The 24078-nt window shown below is 46.8% G+C and overlaps 1 protein-coding gene across 4 annotated transcripts in view; it reads left to right on the top strand.

Annotated features, from left to right (window-relative positions):
- INVS (inversin) overlaps nt 1-24078 on the top strand; it is a 125402-nt gene that overhangs the window by 90001 nt on the left and 11323 nt on the right. For all 4 annotated transcript variants that reach the window (XM_024560090.4, XM_024560091.4, XM_045195093.3 and 1 more), the window contains 3 exons: nt 51-263; nt 12761-13047; nt 18250-18967. In XM_024560090.4, the coding sequence (XP_024415858.2) occupies nt 51-263; nt 12761-13047; nt 18250-18967 (1218 nt within the window). The remainder of the gene's footprint in view (nt 1-50; nt 264-12760; nt 13048-18249; nt 18968-24078) is intronic.

Raw genomic sequence — 24078 nt, 5'->3', positions numbered from 1 at the left:
GCTGTGCCTTGAATTACATTCCAACACTTTGCAAAACCTTCCTGCTCCAGGTACACTCCCCTTGACTACGCCTTGCTCGGGGAGCGCCATGAAGTAATCCAGTTCATGTTGGAGCACGGCGCCCTGTCCATCGCGGCTATACAGGACATCGCTGCCTTCAAAATCCAGGCTGTCTACAAAGGGTACAAGGTCAGGAAAGCCTTCCGAGACCGGAAAAATCTCCTCATGAAGCACGAGCAGCTGAGAAAAGATGCTGCTGCCAAGTAAGTCCCAGCCATTAGACACCGTGTTCCCACAGGTCAGAATCTGGGGCTGTGGGGCCGAGTGGTGGGGAGAGCGGGGAGGGAATCACGAGAGAATCTGAAACAGCTCTGGTCCCTGCGCCCACGCCGCCTTCCGCCTTCTGCTCACCAGGCCTCAGAGCACTGAGGCGACAACGAAGGATGGAGGCCCAGTCTCTCTGTGGTGGCTGTTGCTCTCAGTTAGTCCTCAGTTAGTCTCCCCCAGACACAGAGCTGCCACACCCAGCCATGGGAAGGCGTCGGAGGGGGCAGCACTACCCACATGGAGCTGCAGGGAGAAAACTGGTCTTCTCGCCTCCTGCTTTCTCAAGGAAACTTCCACCCATACATGGCGCGCTCCCAGTAGACTAATCTAGCTTTGATTTGATTAAAGCAGCCAACTTGCATAAATAACTTGCTTTCCATTACCTATTCCTTAACAAGTTTATACTAAATAATGTAAATTATTTCTTGCCTAGAGCCTACAGAGAAAATTGTAACTAAAAGGAAAATACTTGCCTCAAGGACCTCACACTTTTTTGGATAATGATACAAAATGGGCAAAATAGTCATTTGTGCCTGACTACACATCATGATTATTTTATCATAGATGATTGGTTTTAGATTACTCTTTGGTTTTCGTTTTCTTGGATACCTGTGTTGGGTGCTTTAAATAGCAAGGGAATCGCAGTAGCAGGTAGAGAGACCCACACCTCTGATGGCGAAGGTGCACATGACAGCCAGGTTCCTGAGGGACAGCTTCCGGGCTGCATCCTGAATGTTTCCACACCTTGGACCATTCCCGCTCTGGATTCCTTCCATATGTTGCCCACAAGGGGGAAGCATAAGTGTAATAACTAGTGATTAAAAATAATAGTAAAAGGCAGGATAAACCATGTTAGCAAGAAATTAAATACCACTATGAACTGGAATACTAACCATAATGTCAGCCTTTGCTAGACAGGATCGACAGAAATACACTATTTTCTATGACTCTGAAGCTACCGAAGTAGGTGGCATCTAGGAATACTAGTTTGCATTGTTCTGCTAATGAGGCTCTCTTCACTTTTGTCAAAGAATCCAGTATTAACCTCAAGCCTCCACTTGCCTCTTTTTCCAGCCTTCTTATCAAAGTTGTCTGCATGTGAGTGACAACTGGAAGTAGGTAATATACATGACAAATTATCCTGACTTGCAAGTGAACATTCTCTTCAAGGGATGGAATATTGTATTTTCCTCTACTGCTGTGTCTGTAAACTCCAGTGTAATGTGTGAGAATCTATTTTCAGAATTTGAAGTCATAGCTACCTGAATATGAGCTGTGACTTGACAAAGGCAATATGAATGTCTGTATGTCCCCCAAAAGGAGTACATGAATCCAAACACATTTCACTTTATTTTGGGGAGGGGGACCCTGGAGTCCTCCTTCTCCCAAACTCCTTTTCCAGCAGAATAGAAGGGTAGTGGCAGAGTGGAGAGAAGACCTGGGTTCACATCCAGCCTCGGATGTTTACTGGCGATGAACTGAACACAGTGTTTCTCCCTCCCTGCCTCAGCCTTTTCATCTGTGCCCGTGACAGATTAGGCCAGTTGGTTTCCCGGCACTCTCTACTTCTGTGGAAACCCCACACCTTCACTGTTACTGATCTCCGCCTCCTCCTCGCCTCCTTTGCCTGAGATGCTGCCCAGAGGTCCTGTGCCAGGGGCCAAGAGTTTGGATTCAGTGCAGAGCTGGGAACCAAGAACACATTTGTCAGAAGATCTTCGGTGCAGATGGAGGGGTTTCAAATAATGATGCTTAAATAAAGTATGTAGTGGTTGACGATATTTTTTACTTAACATGGCCTTCTGTAACTCCTAGCCCAGAGGGTGTGATCCAACAAGGAGATTTAGGGAACAGCTAATTCTCTGCCCCCGCTCTCACCCTCTTACTTGTCATCCTCATTAGTTTCACTATTGCGGAAGACAGGTCCTCTTTGTTCTTAATTCTTAGTTTCTGAAGTTCAGAACCATGCTCACTGTGATAATATTTGACATTGCCGAAACTGAAAAATTACAATCTCCTTTACTCAATCACAATTTTTCTGTTATCGAGTATCGTTATTGGAAGTAAACAAGTGTTTTTTCACACCTTACTCATTGCCTCCTCCAGTCATTGTAGCACAGAGCCCCAAGAAAAATACTTATGGAGAAGAAACTGATTGCATTTTATTTCCCAAGATGATTTCTTAAAATCAGAGCTAGTGTTTAATTTTGTGTTTCATTTTTGTTAAAAGGAAGAGAAATCAGAATGTTAAGTTCTGCCGACGCCCCGCCAACTAAGGTGGCCCAAGCAAGTCCTGGCACCTCAGTGTACCTCTCCCAGGCTGTCCCTGCAGAAACCTCCTTCCCTAAAGCACGGATGTGAAAGGACCTTTTTAAACTTAAAGTGATTTCTAATTTACTGATGGAGAAATTGGGAGATAAGTTTTAGTCATACTTTCTTTTTTAAAAAATATATTTTATTGATTATGCTATTACAGTTGTCCCATTTTCCCCCCTTCACTCCCCTCCACCCTGCACACCCCCTCCCACCCTCATTCCCCACCTTTAGTTCATGTCCCTGGGTCATACATATAAGTTCTTTGACTTCTCCATTTCCTATACTATTCTTACCCTCCCCCTGTCTATTTTCTACCCACCATTTATGCTACTTGTTCTCTGTACCTTTTCTGCCCTTTCTCCCCCTCCCACTCCCCTGTTGATAACCCTCCATGTGATCTCCATTTCTGTGGTTCTGTTCCTGTTCTAGTTGTTTGCTTAGTTTGCTTTTGGTTTTTTTTTAGGTTTGGCTGTTAATAGCTGTGAGTTTGTTGTCATTTTAGTGTTCGTATTTTTGATCTTCTTTTTCTTAGATAAGTCCCTTTAACATTTCATATAATAAGGGCTGGGTGATGGTGAACTCCTTTAACTTGACCTCATCTGGGAAACACTTTATCTGCCCTTCTATTATAAATGATAGCTTTGCTGGATAGAGTCATCTTGGATGTAGGTCCTTGCCTTTCAGGACTTGGAATACTTCTTTCCAGCCCCTTCTGGCCTGAAAGGTCTCTTTTGAGAAATTAGCTGATAGTCTAATGGGAACTCCTTTGTAGGTAACTCTCTCCTTTTCTCTTGCTGCTTTTAAGATTCTCTCCGTATCTTTAATCTTGGCTAATGTAATTATGATGTACCGGGGTGTGTTCCTCCTTGGGTCCAACTTCTTTGGGACTCTCTGAGCTTCCTGTACTTCTGGAAGTCTGTTTTCTTTGCCAGATTGGGGAAGTTCTCTTTCATTATTTGTTCAAATAAGTTTCAATTTCTTGCTCTTTCTCTTCTCCTTCCAGCGTCCCTATGATTTGGATGTTGGAACGTTTCAAGATGTCCTGGAGGTTCCTAAGCCTCTCCTCATTTTTTTGAATTCTTGTTTCTTCATTTTGTTCTGATTGAATGTTTCTTTCTTCCTTCTGCTCCAAACCGTTGATTTGAGTCCTGGTTTCCTTCACGTCACTGTTGGTTCCCTGTAGATTTTTCTTTATTTCACATAATGTGACCTTCATTGCTGCCTGGCTCTTTTTTAAGCTGTTGAAGTACCCAGTGAGTTCCTGGAGCATCCTGATTACCAGTGTTTTGAACTGTGCATCTGATAGGTTGGCTATCTCTTCTCACTTAGTTGTATTTTTTCTGGAGCTTTGAACTGTTCATTCATGTGGGCCTTTTTTTTTTTTTTTTTTTTTTTTTTTTTTGGTCTCGGCACCAGGGCGGGGCAACCACGTTGCTGCGTTGTGACACTGTATATAGGGGAGGGGTCCAATAGGGAGCAATGTCACTGCTTGGCTCTCTGCCAGTTTTCAGTCACTTCCCCCACTGCCCACAAGCAAATGGACCCTCCTGGTGCTGATTCCCAGGTGGGTGGGCTTGTGTACGTTCTAGGATCCCGTGGGTATCTCCAACGAACTCTCCTGTGAGGCTGGGAGTTTCTCCAGCTGCTGCCTCAACCCCCATGGGTGTTTTCAATCAGAGGTTCGAGGCTTTATTTCCCCTCGCTGGAGTCCTGGGTTGTGCGGTCTGTTTGGCTTCCCAGTTGTTCTTCCCAGTTTATCTGCACATGAATGTGGGACCCCCTGCTCCGCCAGCTGCCTCCTTACCTTGAGTCTTCTCCGCCCCTCCTACCAGTCTGGATGAATGTTTCTTCTTTACCTCCTTGGTTGTCAGTCTTCCATACAGTTTGATTTTCTGTCAGTTCTGGTTGTTTTTTGTTTTTAAATTTTTTGTTGTCCTTGTTTTGGTTGTGCGAGGAGGCACAGTGTGTCTACCTACGCCTCCAACTTAGCCAGAAGTCAGTTTTAGTCCTATTTTCTAAGGCATGTTTTTTAGGAAATGCTCTTTAAGGAACACCTATAATCCATTTGAAAGCACTTTATAACTCAAACCGCACCACCTATGTTGCCGCCAAAATGAACATTACTGTAGTTTACCCGCCAAAGCACACAGTGGAACGCACGCTAAAATAAGACTGCACCTATGTGGGTCACTCTTCTTCCCTGAAGCTTCCTTTGCCAGACCTCTGCCCGACTCCACTCACGGATCTCCTCCAGCTCTCTGACCCTTCCTTCTCATGTCTTTCTAATTACACCATCTCCACACTGAGGTTGGCGCTGCAGGCTAACTCCTTAGACTTCTACTCCTGCTACACTTTTTTTTTAATTAAAAATGTATCTACTTTTAAAACTTAAATCACTTCCTCTCTGTAGATGACCCCTTAATCTGTCTCACACCTTGACCTCCTGGGCCTCTAACCCCAACTCACCCGTTGCCTCCTGGGCATTGCCACCTTGCTGTCCTTCTGTGACGCGCCAGCATTTCAGATCACTGGCCACCCCCATTTGCATGTCCCGTTGCCACCATCCCTCCAGACTCACTGTGTATAACCCACAACCCATCGCTACAGCCGGTCTTCTGCCTCCCGAGTTCCCTGCTAGTGCTGCCACCAGGACTGCATTAGTTCCTCTTTTGAATGCGCCTTTGGGTGCTTTTGCTTTCATTCTCTGTCTCTGTGTACAAGCCATTGTTCTTGAATTCCAGCCCGATGCTGTGTGAGACCCTCCAACATTTACTTCCACTTCTATCTCCAAGTCTCACTTCTCCCACTACTGCCACCCTCCTACACCCTCACACTTGAGGTCTCAGCCATCCTGAACTTTCTCCACCTCCTCTCACCGTTTTCTTTACCAACCACCTTCTCTGGGAGACCCGAGCTTTCCTGCGAGTATATGAGAGTGAGTATGCCCAGAGTTACATAATCAAGTCCAGTGTGGGTCACCCCATTCAAAGTCTTGTGATGCTGAAGTCCCTTCCACAGGAGGTTGTCCTGTGTCTTCAAAAAAGTCAAATGACAAGGAATTCTGTGCCTCTCATGCAGTATATTCCATTCGTGAGTGGCAGTGCTATCTGGCAAAAGTTCCTTTCTACCTTTTGGTTTTGAGAAGAGTCTAAATCCTCTTCATAAACCAATTTGCAGGTAATTAAAGACAGCGCCTGTGACACTGTGCTCCTAAGCCAGGTCTCCTTCCGGCCGTACAGCAGACCCTCCTGCAGCCTGCTCCCGCACATCCTCGTTCTGTCAGCGCCTTTCTTTAGGGTGACCCACAGGTCTGACTCTTCTGCCCAGACTGCGGTCTGACCCATGGGAAGTCACTTCCAGGATTCCACTTCATGCCATTCCACTTCTCTGAGCCTCGGTTTCCCACCAGTAAAATGGAATGCTTTCTTAATCCGGGACAGGCTTTGGGGCTCCGAGATGCCCTGAAACTGCACGCAGCACTTCGTGAGTTGTGAACGTGTGTGAATTTGGAGGGAGAGGATCTATAAATTTCTACTCACATTCTCAAAGAGGATCCATGAGTCACAGAGAGATGCTTAAAAACTGGACTAAATGCGCTAACGTTCTATGAGCCAACGGTTCTAAAACACATGACATTGTCTTATTCCCCTGAGGGGCAGTCCAGGAGCAAATATTCCTAGGCCTGCTCTTCAGCGACAGTGAGGAGACAGACTCTGACGGATCCCCTACATCCAGTGCAGTACCAACTGAAAAGGTTAGAACGGAACCTTTCTGCCTGATGAGGTAATCGGCTTCCTCTGGCTGGAAATGTTCCAGCGAAACGGAATTATCAGCTGTCCAGGATAATACAGAAGGAAGTTTTAAATCCTATGAAGAGCTGGTCTCTAAGTTCTCTCTGAGTCAAAGACTCTATGAGAGGTAGGCTGCCTGTCTTTACTGATGCTGTTCTCTCTGCCTGCAGTAACCTTCTCTGGTGTCCCACCTTTCCCATTTTGACATTCTGTGGAGCCTTTTTTCCCCTCTTCCAGTTTAATTAGCCTCCCACATCCTCTCATAGCTCTGTGTGGATTCCTCTATTACAGGACTCATCACGTCTGGAACGCATTATCTGCAGATGTGTATGGGTCTGATTCCCCACTAGATTATCAGTTCCTTGAGAGCAGGCACTGTGTTATTTATCTCTGCATCTCCAGTGCCTAGAGTACTTGATATGTAATCAGCATTTAATAATAGATAGTCAGTATCTGCCCCACCCTGGGTCTAAGACCTCACATAAGTCATTCATCATTCCAGGCCTTAGTTTTCCCCTCTGTCAAATGGGAGGGTTGGACCAGGTACTCTCTCAGGTCTCCTTCAGTTTCCGTGCAGTAAGTCCTTGTAAGTGTACTGCTTTAACTTGTTTGCCTTACGAGGCAGCAAACACATTTATGTACCATTTATCCTCATAGTGCACGCCAGCTCTTCCATGGTTATGCTCTTGGTTCTCCAGCTCCCTCCACATTTATCGTGAGTAGATTGCCATTTGACAGGTTCATGGTTTTAAAAAGGAACATGAGAACAAAGGGGTTCACCACGGCATATACTTGGTCAGTAGACCCCACTATGTGGCTTCCACAGAGGGTTGTATTTGCCCGGTTTTGACAAGAAGGAATTAATTCTATCAGGTACTAATTCCATCAGTATTAAAGCTTCCATTGCCATGAGTATAGGACCTAGGAGAGGTTTCAGAGATGTGATTAAAATGGCCTCATGGAACAGGGGGTTGAGTGGTTTCACCAAGGAGCACTTTCTAAAAATATCTTTATGCCCAGACCTGTTGCTCTTCATAAAATAATAATCATTACTTACATTTATACATTGCTCTACAGCTTACAAAATTCTTACTAGTTCACTAAATCCACACAATAACCCAATAAAGTAGACAGGGCAAATAACAGACAGAGGCCAACTTGCCTGAAATCACACAGCTGGTAAGGGAGAGAGATGGCACTTGAGTCCCCGTGCTCCCCTGGGCCACTGTTGTGTGGTTTCGGGGGAATCATCCTATCAGCCATTCTTACTCTCGAGACTGTGTCCGAATCCTGGCAGCTATCTGGTAGGCCAGCGTGGACCAGCTTTGGCCTCTTTTCTCTGACTTACAGCGTAAGTGTTACTGCTGGTGGCAGAACCAGGCCCCAGAGTCAGCTTTTCTCCTGACCCGGTGCTTAGTCCATTGTGCCAATGTTGTTCCCAGGGATTGAGAGGGGTGCTACGTCACCATCATCAATTCTGCAACACAGTTCAATAAAAACTTCCTGCCGCTCTCACAGCTAACGTAGCAGAGCACACCAGTATCCTCCTAAATCCTTAAGAAGGTTGAGAAAATGAGCTGGCTCCAAGCCTCCACCAGGACTGTGAATAAGAACGACATTGGAGCAAAGCCAGGTTAAATCAGCACAACAAGACACGCTAACTAGATCTCCCTTATCTGTGGAAACCATTCTAATCACATCTCTCAGACTTCTCGTAGGTCCTATAGTCATGGAAACTTGAATACACATTGAATGAGAAAAAGCCTACCTTTCTGCAGTGCCTGCTGTAATTAATTTCTTCTGGCAAAACTGGGCAAACACAGCAGAAGCCCTGTAGTGTGGGGTAGGAAAAAATGTCCACTTCTGGGGCTCAGACTCTCTAGGCCCAGAGGCAGTCTCTGCAGTTGAGCCCGGGGCTGAGACGCTGAAGCCCTTGGGCAGCCAGGTCATTTAAGTCGTTGCCCTTGATGTGGTTCTTTGTGCATCAAGCAATCTTTTGATTCCTTAGTTTCTTGTTACCCTCCCCCCTTTTTTTGGCAGTTGTCATCCAGGCCACTAATTTGTATAAATCTCCCTCTGTGGGTCTTAGATCTGGTTGGACGTGTCAGGGGTTCCAGGGTGCATCTTTGCTCCACAACAGCCCATCAGTGGTTTGCAGCAACAGCGTGTTCCTTACATCTTTCCTCTCCTGGATGGAGCAGCTCCAGGGCCGCCAGCCCATCACCTGGAGACCCTCTTCACCTGTGTTGCTTGGGACCCAAAGCAGATGTTGTCAAAGCTCTGTCCCCAGTGAACTCTCTCACCTTGTCACACCATGAGCCTCTGGGGAGCTGCAAAAATTGCTCCAGAAAAGAGTACAAACCAGGATAAATGGCAGCCCATCAAATGCTGTTGTCTGGCCATTTCCACTTACGGTAATAGGAAAATGTGGGACTCTTTTATACACTAAGATTCTGCCCTGTTAATAAATGCCCTGCTAAAATGGTCCTTGCTGCGTCGTGGACAGGATTCCTTTTCCCTCTTCGATATTCATATGAACTAGAATAATATTGTTCTTTTTCTAGTATTTGTTTCCTAAACTTTACACAAATAGGTGAAGTTTATAGCGTAGCCCACCATGAAGATTAAAGGACTTTGGTATTCTATAATAAACTACCTGGAGAAAAAACACTCACATTTCAGGACAGTGGTGGAGCCTGAGAGGTTAGGACCGATAGCCACGCTGGAAGCGAGGTTACTTGGATGCAATCTGACCAGTTTCTTCATTTGACCCAATTCATTTTTTAGATGATGGGAAACGACTGAGTGAAATTTAAAAAAAAAAACAATTTTGTCCCTGAGATGAGTTTTACAGGGAGAAGCGAAGCAGCTGAGTGCTCTCTCAGCTCTGTATGTTTGACGACGGAGCTTTGGTGAGTCACTCATCTCTCTGCCTCCGTTTCCTTACCTACCGAGTAAGAGTATCTCCCTCAGTACGCTCCGCTCCCTTCGAGCTCTTCAACTCTGGGCAGTGGTCCCGGCCTTTGCTCGCCAGACAGACACACACAGACGTGCCGGATCGTGGTCCACTCCCAGCAGCTGTGTCGTGTGTGTGTTGTTGTTGCTTTGGTTTTACGGTAGCAGAATACATAAAACAGGGTGTAGCTGATGCATAATTCCCGGTTTTAATCGCCCCCTTCACCGCAGTGATTACATTTTTACGTCAAGAGCCACAGCTCTGGGGGGCCTACCTGCACAGCTATGGGCTGCGTGCCACCTGGAATATTTTTTTAAACTTAAAGTGTATCAGTTTTTTTAAAAAAAACATTAATATAGCCCTGGATGGTGTGGCTCAGTGGATTGAGTCACAACCAAAGGGTCACCAGTTCCAGTCCCAGTCAGGGCACATGCCTGGGTTGCGGGCCAGGTTCCCAGTAGGGGGTGCGCGAGAGGCAACCACACATTGATGTTTCTCTCCCTCTCTTTCTTCCTCCCTTCCTCTCCCTCTAACAATAAATAAATAAAATCTTAAAAAAAAACATTAATATACTTCTGTTCATAAGCTTCTGGGGGTATTTAAATTATATATTCTGATGAGTATGTTCTTTGTCCCAAATCTGCTTCTGTAATTTAACCAAAATGGAAAAACAACCCCCTGCAAACCTACCCCCCTTCAAGAAGTCTTCAGAAAGCTGAGCCCCTTGCTCTCTGGACATCCTGAAGACTCCAGAAAGCCCTGTTTGTCCTGTAGCTGTAAGGTTTGCCCAGGGGCTGATTGTGCCAAGACTTCTTGGAATTGGAAAGGAAAGCTGTTTGCATTCTTAAGAGAAAGAGAAATGACCACTCATTTAATGAAGTCTAATTTATCACCTCGCAGCCCCCCTAATGGCAATGAGATCCATGTAGATGCCAAGCCAGACAGCCACGTGCCTGTGTCTGTCTAAAGGACCAATATTCTCTCAGAGCAGGTCTCTCGGTCAGTGCAAGTAAAAAGAGCAGCTCTCCTTCTGCCTGTCAGGAACGAGGCTGTTAGATCAATTAGCAGCACATCACCCCCCAGATGCCTCCACCTTCCTGTCCCAGACAGATCCCACCGAAAAGGCACCTGCTGGCAGCAGCCACATGAATCTCAGGCTCCAACGATGCCGGGCTGCCCAGCTCGCCCGCCAGCTGCAGTGCGCACACTGAGTGTGAGCAGGTGGCAAAGCACGCAGTGAAACCAGAATCAAATAAACACGTGACTGTCCAGCCACTGGCTCTGGGAAGGGACTCAGTGGAAACTACTAGATAAGCAGGCTTGGGCCCTAGATCGGGGCTTTTACCACAGGAAGAAGGACCTTCTAGCAGGGCAAGTTCAGTTGACAGGCTTTATGCCAAAGACCCAGAGAGGTACCGTCTGGGTCTTCCCTGTCCCTTGAGATCTGAATAAGCTTGGCTTCAAATTCCAGTCTGTGGAAATCTGGATCCTAGGACTTCTTGGGGGCCTGGGGTCTCTGCTGCAGCTCTTGCTTCTGTGTCTGGCTACCTTCCCTCTGCAGTTTATCAGGTGGCTTATGAAAAGCATGTGTGAACGTGGTAAACCTTACCAAAAGTTGGTGCCATTGAGGAGAATGACACTTCCCGTCCCATAATGGTTTAGTTGACAGACCGTACGAGAAGTTCTTGTTATCTTAGCCTTGTGCTCCAGGTGCAGTCAGAGGAACCTGGTTCTGGTTAGAAATGCAGAACCGTGAGCCCCACCCCAGGCTTGCTAAATCAGAATCTAGATGGTGGCAAGATAGTGGGAGATCTGGTTTATTACAGTGTGAGGAGCACAGGTCCAAAGTCCTTTTCTGTCACCTCACCGTGGGCAGCGTGTCTGTGCCCTGGCCCCTGCTCTCTGCATACCCAGCCTCTCCTCTTCTCTTTCTTCCTCCTCCCTTCTCTCTCTCTGTCTCTCTGTCTCTCCGTCTCTCTCTCTGTCTCTCTCTCTCTCTCTCTGTCTCTCTCTCTGTCTCTCTCTCTCTCTCTCGTGCATGCACATGTGCTCTCTCATCACCTCCCTCCCTGTCAGGAGCTACATACAAATTCTTTGTGTCTTGACAGAGCAGCCCTCTCCTCTGGAGCCTCAGAGCCAGTCAGACACCCTGGGGCCCTGAGGATCCCACCTCCCCTGGCCCTCGGTCCTGACCCCAGCCTTACTAAAGTGTCTAAAAAAGATCCCCTTCTGAGAGGGACTCTGATACCAGCCGCTTAGATCAACGGAATCTCTCCATCTCATTACAAAAGTTGTCTCCGATTTTACAAAGACGTCTGGGTTCCAAACATCCCCAAATCAGTTCAGGATCACAGGCTGTTGTGTGAGTGTTAGACTGGGGGAACCGAGTCTTCCACGGGAAAGTGACTCACTCAAGGGCATTTTTTGGTCATTGGTAGAGGCAGGACCAGGAGAGTTCTCAAACTGTGCTGGCTTCTCTCCACCACACCCCTAATCATCCATCCGCTTTAACTGACCCTTTACGTGGCTACCAGATTCCCCCCCCTGTATAGTGACTGAACCAGCCGGGCCGTGTGTTTTACGGGTGTTGTGTGTTTTGAATGCCTGCTGTTCAAAGATCAGAAGAGGCAAAACGGGGCCCAGTCCTTCCACACTGGACAGTGTCTGAGGTGTTTGTGAGTTTTACTCCAAAGACTTAAAAATCATCCTACCCTCGGGACCTCATCCACAAGAAGAGTAGGTTTGACTAATGTGAGATCTCAGCAGCAGGGTTGCAACTCACCAATGTGTTATAATCAGCTGTGAGGTCTTTGTAATTTTTTCGTATAATCATTAAGATCTGTCAGTGGTCTTTTGTAAAAAAAAAAAAATTTTATTTATCTTTAGATAGGGGGAAAGAAGGAAAAGAAACATCAGTGATCAAAGGAAACATAGGTCGGTTGCTTCTCACACACCCCCAACCTGGCCCACAACCCAGGCATGTGCCCTGGCTGGGAAGCAAACCGGTGCCAATAGTCTTTTTAGTAGAGAAAATGAAAGGCTTCCTTATGATAGCCATTCTCAGTTGTATTCTGATGTGTTCTCTGGGATTGGAGAGAGGGCCTGGGGACACACACCTCGGGGCTGTGTTGTGTCTCCCACTGCCCTCCCCGTTGTCTGTCATGGAGCCTCAACAGGCTGCCCTGGAAGGTTCTTTCAGCTCCATCTTCTTATGAGCTATAAAGCTCGAGAAAAGACTGCTCTCAAAAATGTGAACTTCCAAATCCCTCCTGTGATATGGCAGCTCCTCTTAGAGCTTAAATCTCACTCAGGAACGCTTGAGTGGGTAACACTTTTAATTTTTTCCTCTTCCTCCTTGGCTTTGCTTCAGGAAGCGAGAGGAAGAAAACAAGCGAAGAGAAGCAGAACAGCAGAAGGGAAGGCTGAGTCCTGACTCCTGCAGGCCCCGAGCCCTTCCCTGTCTGCCCAGCACCCAGGCCGAGCCCCACAGGCAGAGTGGGGGCCCCAGCACCGAGCCTCCCACCAGTGACGCAGCCCAGAGCCCTGAGCAGAGAACCGGCAGAGGGTCTCCAGGCAGAGGGTCTCCAAGCAAAGCCCCCCAGAAGGAGCAGCATCTCTCCCCAGACTTTCAGGCACCAGACCCCAGAAAGCCAAACGGTAGGTGTATTGCCTTTGTTACCTGGTGCCAGCCCATGGATGGTGGGCCCTTCTGATTGGACCATTTACATTTAAGATAACCATGTCAGCACTCAAGTCTGCCGTTTTATTATTTATTTTCTATTTCTTTCCTCTGAGTCTCATTCCTGTTTCTCTCTTCTTCCCCTCCTGCGGGTTACTCACTCATCTTTTAGGGTTCTATCTTGATTGATTTATAGCGATTTTGAGTATATCTCTAGGTTTTGTAGTGGTTGCTCCAAGTATCACAGTAGTCATCGGTGACTTACAATAGTCTACTAGTATCAGCATCTTACCACCGTGAGTGAAATGCAGAGCCCTCACTGCCGTTTAGGTACCTTTACCTTCCGCACTTCTCAACATCTTCGCTTGATATCAGATGGTTTTATAATTTTTGTTTCAATCATCAAATAGAATTTATAAAACTTATGAGGAAAAGGATAGACCATTTTATGTACCCATATTTTTTCTGTTGTTTTTGTCTTTCTTCCTGATGCTTCAAATTCCTTCTCTTAACATTTCCTTTCTGTTTGAAGAACTTTCTTTAGCCTATTTAAAGGTAGGTCTGCTCACAAAAAAATCTTTAGGAATGTTTTTATTTTTATTTTTGTATTTTTTAAATATATAGTCTTTTATCTTTTTTCCATTACCATTTAGTGCCCTTACACCCCCTCCCCCCAGCAGTCACCACACTGATGTCCACCACATGAGTCCTTTTTCCTTTGGGCTCCATCCCTTCACCCTGACTGCCCACCAGCCAGTCCCATAGTCAGGACCACGGGTTTTAAATTTCTCTCAGGCCATCTCTCATTGTTAGATACCAGTTTCTGGGTTGGTTTTCTCTTGCGATATTACAAACCACCCCCAAAACCAAGGGTCTTGAACAACCACGGTTTATTATTTTTAGCAATTCTGTGGGTTGGCCAGGTAGTTCCTGTACTGGATCACCTGTTCTCACTCATATTGCTGCTAGGAGGGCTGGGGTGGAAAATCCATCTATGGAATCGAATGAGCAAAGTAATTTAACAAACAAAATACAAACATAGGCATAGGTACATAGAACAGGCTGACATCTGTCACAGGGGAAGAGATTTGGGGGCTGAGTGAAAACTGTGCAGGCGTTAAGCAAAACCACAAAAACCCTCATAGACACAGACAACACAGTGGTTATCGCCTGAGGGAGGGGGTGGGGGTTAGGTGGAGGTGAGCAAAGCACCCTGATAAAGTTTATTAAAAAATTTAAACAGAAAAAAAAAAAAGAAAAGAAATCATCCTCCATAATCTTAAGATAAACAACTATTATCACTTTGGTACAAATCCTCTACTAGAACTTTTTTTCCTTAATACAGAAAATTGTGGGCATCCTGTTTTGAGATATTTTTACATCATCTCTTTGTTTTCAACAAAAATGTTAGTAAATGCTTAGCGTTATATCAGATTATGAATACAGCGTGGTTTTTGTAATCACATCTGTGTTATAGCCCTGTGTATAAGTTTTCGTGTACATCTAACTTTTATGGCTCTTTAAACATGCTGCCAAATTTCATTCTGGGAAGGTTACAGAAGGTTGCCTCACCCTTTCAAAAGCAAAATACAAAAAAACAGAAAACAAAACAAAAAGCTCTCTCCAGATATTTAGGCAAATCATGGTTTTACCAAATCCTAGTTAGCGGGATGGAATTTTGTCATATTTTTATTAGGTTTGTGTGTTTATTTTCTGGAATATTTCTAAAAGCTCTTTATCTAATAAAGGTAGTAACCTTTACCTACAATATAACATGAATGTCTGTCTTTAGTTTTGTCTTCTAATTACGTTTAATTTTTTTTTTTGAGATTTTTTTCCTTGGGGTTTTATACTAAGAAAAGGTTTCCCATACTTCAAGACGTAATAAACAGATACATTTTCTGATTTTCACTATGTCCCATTAAATGCTATACAGTGAAATTGGAGACTCATGATTTCTCTTAAGATGATCAGCAGTTGTCCGGCCACATACGGTGGAATCACCCGGAGCTGCAACACTGGCTGTGGCTTCGTGAGCCACGGCTTCCGAGGAGTCCGCGTCCCTCGGGGCTCCTGCCCCGGAGCTCCGAGCAGCTCACCTCTGCGCCACAAATCCGAAATGCTTTCTTTATCATCTGTTCTTATGTAGGTGTGTATTTTTAGCTTTGTGTCCTTTCCCATGGATCGATCTATTCTGTCATCTGATAATGATACAAATAATGGGATTTGGGTCGCATTACCTATGTCATTATCAGTGAATGGTATCTAGTAATATCTAGCAATCTCTTCATTATTTTTTCTCATTTAATGGAGTTTACATGTTGGAGCAGCTTTACGTTCACAGCCAAAATGAGCAGCAAACACAGGGCTCCCATGTAGTCCTGCCCCCACACGCACACTGCCCCCCCAACCACACCCTACACCGGGGCAGCGCCCTTGTTACCGCAGATGAACCGAGGAAATGCAAAGCTGGGCTTCTGCCCCTGCAAGGTTCATTTACTGCCAGTTCAGCTCTTCTCCTAACACATGAACTCCTGTGGTCCCAGCCAAAGAGAATGCTTCTCAGCAGTCTCTGGTCCTCCAAATCTCAGGGGGCTGATTCCTCTGGGGATACATGTGTACCTCCAAACAGCTTACTCAGCTCTGCTGGTGTCTGGATTCTCCTGGATCTTGGCCTCCTTTTTTTCTGCCTTGTTAGTCTTTGATGCTTTCAAACAGGTGGTTTGTAAGTGTTGGTAAGGATGTAGAGAGAAGGGAACTATCCTGCATTGTTGGTGGGATTGTAAATTAGTGCAGCCACTGCAGAAAACAGTATGGAGCTTCCTCAAAAAATTAATAACAGAACAACTTTATGACCCGGCACTTCTACCTCTGGGTATTTATCCAAAGAAACCCAAAACAGAAAACTAAAAATGGAACTGCCCTTTGACCCAGTAATTCCGCTGCTGGGATTATACCCTAAGAACACTGAAACACCAATCCAAAAGAATCTGTGCACCCCAATGTTCACAGCAGCACAATTTACAATAGCCAAATACTGGAAGCAACCGAAGTGCCCATCAGCAAACGAGTGGATCCAAAAACTATGGTATATTTACACAATGGAATTCTACGCAGCAGAGAGAAAGAAGGAGTTTATACCCTTTGCAACAGCATGGATGAAACTGGAGAGCATTATGCTAAGTGAAATAAGCCAGGAAGTGAGGGACAAATACCATATGATCTCACCTTTAACTGGAACATAAGCAATAGAAGGAAAAAACAAACAAAATATAACCAGAGACATTGAAGTTAAGAACAATGTAACAATAGCAAGGGCGGGGGTGGGGGGTGGGGGCGGGGACAGTGGGTAGAGGGGATTACAGGAACTACTATAAAGGACACATGAACAAATCCAAGGGGGAGGGTGGAGAGGGGGGAGGGAAGTGGGTTCACCTGGGGTGGGGTGAAGGGATGGGGGAAAAGGCATACAACTGTAATTAAATAACAATAAATAAATTTAAAAAAAAAAAAAAAAAAAAGAAACCCAAAACACTAATTCAAAAAGACATATGCAGCCTGAAGTTCATTGCAGTGTTATTTACAATGGCCAAGATATGGAAGCAACCTAAGTGTCCAATGAGAGACGAATGGATAAAGAAGACACAGTACATATATACAATGGAATATTCCTCTGTCATGAAAAATAAAGAAATCTTGCCTTTGCGACAGCATGGGTGGACCTAGACGGCATTATGCTCAGTGAAATACGTCAGTCAGAGAAAGGCAAATGTATGATCTCACTTATATATGGAATCTAAAAAATAAAATAAATAAGAAAAAAACACATAAACTCATAAATACAGAGAACATTTTCATAGTTACCAGAGGGGAGGGTTGGGGGCTGGACGAAAACAGGAGAGGAAGGCAGAGGCGCCCATTGCCAACTCTCAAAGTCGCGGGGATGTGGCATGCAGCGTGGGGACCACAGTCAAAACCAGTGTGCTAGGTGCGTGCTCTCAGAGGCGTGTCAGACGTTCTGGGGTGAGGACTTCACGAGTTACATGGATAACGAGTCGCTGTGTGTCACACCTGAAACTAATGTAGTACTGAATGTCAACTGTCACTGAAAATGCTAACAAACTGTTTTAACAAACAGGTGGCTTGTAATATTTTGTTGGACTTCTCTATTGTCCTCAGTGGTGAGCGTGCCTCAGTCCTGCCAATATAGGAACAGAAGCTCCTTCACTGCTTTTTACATTAAGAGCAAATTTTTCACTTTAGAAGCTCTGTGTCAGATATATCTATTCTTTCCTCATATTTTAAGTTTCTTCTGTTTAATCATTGGCTGTGCACACGCACACGGCGCTCTATTAGCGTGTTCTTACTGAGCTGAGTTTGCTATTGTATCTGTTAACTGTCACCCATGGTAGGTTGCCCCCTCGTGCACTGTATAATTTGGAAGTGTGAAGTCATTTCCAGAAGGCCCCCTCCGCGCAGCCTGAGCGAGGGCACACCACACTAAAGTGACGCTGTGTTTGCGTCCATGAATCATTCGCTTCTGTGATACCACATCCTGAGACCAGTTTTCATATCAATTTTTTTCTGTAGGTTGGAAATCAGTGAATACCAAACCCATGTGAGACAAACGTCCTTGTCATCCCAGTGCTGGCAAGCAGATCTTTTATCTGGACTATTATTTCCCAATGGTATTCCACCTCAGAGTCCTGGCTTCATGCAGGGGCTCGGTTTTCGTTACTTTCTGTCTGCAAGTCCTCATCTTCCGTTCTTACCTGGATGTTAGACCACGGCCAGATGTTTACTAAGACCAGCTGGTGGCCACCCCACCCCAACCACCTGCCTAGGTCAGCTCTCACACTGACCACTCTGATTTCAGTTTGCTCTCTGTTTGGGGCCCCCGGAGACTACCTTTATTTTCTTGAAGGCATGCTGGAGCTTTTAAAACGATGTTTCCTATATTATAACCAGCAGTTCTAGGTACTTGTAGTTGGAAGACTTTCAGGTTATAAAACCTACTCTTGCTAGAAATAGAAGTTAAAATGTTTTTCTAATAATCACCACTGTCATGGTAATGCTGTAGGATGGGACTGAATATTTTATGTACATAAACAGGCAGACTTGCCCTATCATGCAAGTTTTGAACAATAAATATTCTTTCCCCTTTTCCTTGTTTCCCCAAGAAACATCCAGAGAGCATCCTAAAGGCCGATCTGCCTGTGTCCACTTCAGCCCCAGTGAAGGCACTGATGGAAACGGGTGTCCGGGAGTCACCTCTGTTGAGAAGTCCAGAGGCGAGACGGTTGGCGAGCAGCGGTGTGACAAGGGGAAAGGCTTCTCGAAGCAGCCCTCCTGCATCAGGGTGGCTGGGCCTGATGAGAAAGGAGAGGACCCCGGCTGGGCAGCTACAAGCCTTCCACAGCAGGACGGTCACCGGAAGTCCAGCAGGCGGCACGATGCAGCACCCAAGGCCAGATGTGCCTCCCAGAAAAGGCGCGTTCAAGAACTCAGAGGAGGAAGGTGCTCCCCAGCTGGTTCTAGCCGGCCTGGCAGTGCCAAGGGGGAGGTGCTCCATGCTGGGCAGAATCCTCTCCACCATCGGACACCAAGAAACAAAGTGACACAGGACAAGCTCGAAGGAGAGAGCCTCTCAGATTTGCCACAGGGGACAGAGGTGTTGAGGTCAGGAGTCAGGAAGTTGGGCACATCCACCCTGCCTGCGGATGCTCAGATCTCTAAGGAGACTAATCCAGCTCCCAGTCCCCTCTCTGGGCAGAGCGTGAATATTAACCTGCTCCCTGTAGAGCTGCGGCTACAGATAATCCAGAGAGAGAGAAGCAGAAAAGAGCTGTTTCGCAAAAAGAACAGGGCGGCAGCAGTCATCCAGCGGGCCTGGAGAAGGTGAGGATTTGGGGTGCCGCTGCACCCCTAACACGACACCCCCTGTGCTTTCCTGTGTTTTCTAGTGAATTCCACGTGCTGGCGTGACAAGGCCAATGTAATTGAGCCTACCCGTGAAATTCACACACGTGTAGATCCTAATAATGTACACTGGGTAAACTACTTAAAAGTTAGCTTTTGCCAAGAAAGGTGGGATAGCACCCAGGATTGCCTGGTGTAAAGAAAAAAGCCCTCGGTGTGGAAACAGGAAGCCTGAGTTTCAGGTGAAGCTCTAACAGGTCATCTGACCTTGGGCAAATCACTTGGCCTCCCTGACCCTCAGTTTCCTCATCTGGAAAATGGAATTTAACAGTGTCTGCACCTGTCCTGTTTATATGACAGGCTGTAAATGAGATAACGTGTGCTTCATAAATTCTAAAGCCCTATACACATAAGCTATTTTATTTTTCTTCTTTACTACCCAGGAATTAGTCATGCCCCAAATACCTAAACCAGGGTCTGGACAGGGTGGACTGAGTGACTGAAATTTATTACAAAAACCTGTGTGAGCATCTCTCAAGATCAGAATGTGGGGCAGGTGCTGGGAGGAGAGGTGGAGGCTTCCTAAAACGCTGAGCCAAATGCCTCCAGGGAGCACTTGTGGGGGGCCTAGGGGGTCCTTAGCTGTGAGTTTTAGGTATCTCATACTGTCCTTCACACTGCGGGCCAGCATCCAGGGGAGGGCTGCACGGGCTCCAGCAGGTGGGAGCACGTGGCCTCAGTCTCCAGAGAGGAAGGTTGATGGGGGAACAAAGCCAGCCAGTCACTGTGAGCACAGGTGTGCCACATATCAACGCCCCAGTCAAGAGATAAAAGGGCCCGAGAGCGCCTGACGTGGGCAGAGGAGGGGGGTGGGGAGTGAGAGGGGAGGTTCTTGTGAGGTCCAGGCAGGGGGTGGCTGCAGGGTCTGTTGTGCCAAAGACGGCTGGGCCCAGAGCCCTTGCTTGCACAGCCTCTAGTGCGTCCTCAACGTCTGTCCTAGCTCTTGGCCGTTGACAAGGTCGTCTCATACCTTTGGTCTCCCAGCTGCACCTGGCAGCCGTCATGATAGGTGTGAGGGTCCCCATTTCTCAGATGAGCATATGGTTTCGGGGAGGACAAAAACCTTGTCCTAGTGGTGCAGATCCAGCCTTTGAAGCTGTGTCTGACTCAAGTCCAAGGGCCTTCCCCCAGACTCTCAGTAAAGGCAGCATTTGCTGTGGTCAAGATAACAGAGGTGGAGGCAGGCCTGGGGCTGGTGGCCTCAGAGCAGGCGGGAGAGGAAGGGCTGCCTGGAGGGCGCTCACGCTCTCAGGGTGACATCGTTACAAGGGACGTTGTTGTTACTGTTAGTGCCAGTAGTTGGCATTCATGGGGCTCTCGTGCCAGACGCTGCACCCAGTAGTTTTACACGTAGAATCAAGTCCTTTAATCCCCACACTAACCCTGAGAGCTAGATCCCCTTTTTGCCCCCATTCCCCAGATGAGGAGACTGAAGTACAGCGAGGCTCATCCACCCAGCAGGTTACGGAGCTCGTAAGTGCCAGCACTGGCCTTGAGCTGAGATGGTCCGGGTCTGAAGCTACAGATGGGATGGGATGGGTCCTTGCTCCCCTCCCTGGGGCGTCCTGCCAGGGCGTGCGCTGGCTGCCGTCCCAGAGGAACTTCTGATGAGGCATTTCAGCTGGGACCGGGGATCTCAGCAAGCTAGTGCGCTTCACCACGTCAGGACTGCAGCTGCTGCCCTCTGAAAGGCCTTCTGTCAGTGTTCTTTGACTCCTTTGAAGAGTCGGGAGCTGACGGGCCCTGTTAGTACCTGTCCATAGCAGCAAATGAGCTTTCAGTCATTGCCCCCAAGAACAGTGGGCTCATAGTCTGCGTGCCCACCTGGGGAGGTGATTACTCAGGCCCCCTAGGACCCCCTCTGGCCGCACCTTCGTGCAGTGCTGAGACCTGGGACACCAGCTCCCAAAAGGCTTCTGGGAAGCTGCACCTTGTGGGAAGTCGCAATGTCTGGTGACAGTAAAAATACTTTTATTGATTCTCTGTAGCCTTGTACATCTTCCACATTAAGCACAGGAGCCCAAAGTGCTGTCCTGGGCCGGCGTGTGGTGTCTGAGGCCAGAGCTGAGGAGCTCCGAGGGGTGGGCTTGGGAACAGGGCACACCGCCCAGCAGGCTGTCATTCTGGGAGATGCATCCAGGGAGGGAGAAGGGCAGACGGGAAGGTGTGCGGGGATGGGGTGAGCAGTGAACCTTGGGGCCCGGAGGAGATGAAGCTTAGTCCTAAAGCGGGAGTTTTATTGCCAGTCTGGACTTGACTGTTGTAAAGGTTGAAACCAGACACTGGAAAGCTAAAATGGGCTGGCAAGTTGCTGTGGCTGAGAGCAGTCGCTGTATAAAACGGTTCCTTCTTACCAAACGTGTGTAAGCCACCTCCCTGTCAGCACCTCTCCCGCTGGTGCGGAGGGGAGTGACAAGGACAGGCTGCACCGTGAGCGCACAGAGCCCAAAGGACGAGTGGGCATGTTGGGTTTCTCAACACACCAGGAGGGCAGGGTCTCCTGGAGAATGGAGACCCCGAGGACCACCAGACCCGGACTCCGTCTCGGTACTGGAGTAGATTCGGTGGGAGCTGTGCTCCCTGAGAGCCGGGGGCAATTGTGGCTTCAGCCAACACCTGGGCTTCCCAGCGAGTTCTCTGCCCGGAAAGCAGAGGGGGTGGGAGACACTTGGCATCTCAAACAGAAACTGAACTGTGGCGCAGTGCTGCCCCTAACTAGCTTTTCTCTGCAGTCAGCTCCTTGAGAGTGTGGTACATGTTCTGTGGAGGGAGGGACACATGGTTTGTTCCTCCAGGCAAAGAAAGGAAGAATCTTGTAGTTTGATTGAAATCAGCCTTTTAGCGCAGGAGAGAGGGACTGCACCAGGCGCAGCAAGGAGCGTTTAGCAGACCTAGGAAGGTGACTCCCCATTTGGGGCACTGTAAAGTCGGGCCTGCGGCCTGCTGCCCTCTGCAGCACCCTGCGGGCACAGCTGGAGTAGTTAATCAGCTACACAGTGAAAACCGGTGCAGCTTTCCTTTTGAGGCACCAAAACAGCTGTGTGCAATAAGAAGTTTGGGAGTGCACGTGGGATGAACACCATCAATTAAACACTGGACGTGAATATAGCCGTCACCCACGTGCCCCTGGCCTGTCCCACTCCAGGCTCCACCCTCGAGCAGAATGATCTCTTAGTAAAACACAGCTCTTACGTTTGCAACTATTTGTTTAATCCTTGCTCGAGAATATGCCTATTGATTTTGGAGAGAGAGGAATGGAGTGGGAGAGAAACATCGATTGGTTGCCTCCCGTGCAGCCCCAAGCAGGGATCGAACCCACTACCTAGGTATGTGCCCTCATCAGGGATTGAGCCCACAACCTTTCGGTGTGCGGGATGATGCTCCAACCAGCTAAGCCACCCTGCCAAGGCTCCTTTGCCACTATTCTTAAGAAGCAATATGGGTACTCATCAAGAACAGAGTACAGAGCAATGTCCTTAGCCTTACTTGGCTTTTGGACCAGACGGCGCTGAGTTTGAATGTTGGTCTCTCGTGACTGTAGCTGTGTGGCTTTCTACAAGTTGCTCAGCCTCCCTCAGCCCAGTTTTACTGACATGTGATTGACACACTGCACCGCGTGAGTTCAAGGTGCACACCATGACTTGATTTACGTATACTGTGAAATGATTACCACAGTAACTTTAGTCACATCCGTCATCTCATAGATTTTTTTAAACGGAAAAAGGATTTATTTCTTTGTGAGGAGAACTCTTTGGATTTACTCTCTTAACAACTTTCATACAGACCAGAAAGCATTGTTAATTGTAGTTACCATGTTATGTATTACATCCCTACTACTTATTTATCTTATACCTGGAAGTCCGTACATTTTGACCACCTTCACCCAACTTCCTCTCCCTCCACACCCTGCCTCTGATAGCCACAGGTCTGATCTCTTTTTCTGTGAGTTTGAGTTTTTTTAACACTGCACATGTGAGTGAGACATTATTTGTCTTCCTGTATGTGATTTATTTCACTTAGCATAATGTCCTCAAGTTTCCACGTTGTCGCAAATGGCAGGATTTTTTATAGCTGAATGTCCCATTGTCTATATCAATGGGACAATTTTTTCTCTATTCATGTGTTGGTGGACACTTTGTAATTGTAATGCTGTTGTAATTGGCTATTGTAATGCTGCTTTGAACTTTGGGGTGTACATATCTCTTCAACATAGTTTTAATTTCTTCAGTTACATACCCAGACACGGAAATGTTGGATCACGTGGTAGTTCTCTTTTTAATTTTTTGAGGAACCTCTGTACTGTTTGCCATAGCAGTTGCACAGATTTACAGTCCCACCAACAGTGAACAGGGGTTCCCTCATCTCCATGTCCTCCCCAACACTGGTTATCTCTTGTCTTTACAGTGACCATATTCTCAAAGGTGTGAGCTGGTATCTTGTAGTTTTGATTCGCTCCATTTGCCTTTTCCTGACGACTAATGATGTTGAGCATATTTTCGTATACCTGTTGTCCGTGTATGTATCTTCTTTGGAAAAATGTTTATTCAGCCCTGGCCAGTGTGGCTCAGTCAGTTGGAGTGTCGTTTGTAACAGGAAAGTGGTGGGTTTGATTCTCAGTCAGGGAACATAGCCGGGTTGCAGGTTCAGTCTCCGGTCCGGGAGGGTACAGGAGCAACTGATCGATGTTTTTCTCTCTTCCTTCCTCTCTCTCTAAAACAAATGAAAAAATGTCCTCAGGTGAGGATTTGAAAAAATGTCTATGTAGGTTCTTTGCCCATTTTTTCATTGGATTATTTGTGGGTGTTTTTTCTTCTCTGTAAACATCTTCACATATTTTGGATATTAATCCCTTATCAAATATGTGGTTTGCAAATATTTTTTCCCCTTCCATAGGCTGCCCTTTCGCATGGTTGACTGTTTCTTTTGCTGTGCAGAAGCACTGTGGTTTGATGGAGTCCCACTTGTTTATTTTAATTTTGTTGCTGGTACTGGAGGTGTCATATCCAAAAAGTCATCGCCAGGATCCATGT

This window comes from Desmodus rotundus, chromosome 1, assembly GCF_022682495.2.
Source record: "Desmodus rotundus isolate HL8 chromosome 1, HLdesRot8A.1, whole genome shotgun sequence".
Classification (NCBI taxonomy): domain Eukaryota; kingdom Metazoa; phylum Chordata; class Mammalia; order Chiroptera; family Phyllostomidae; genus Desmodus; species Desmodus rotundus.
The sequence above is the reverse complement of the archived record's forward strand: the minus strand, read 5'-3'. Positions and strand labels throughout refer to the sequence as shown.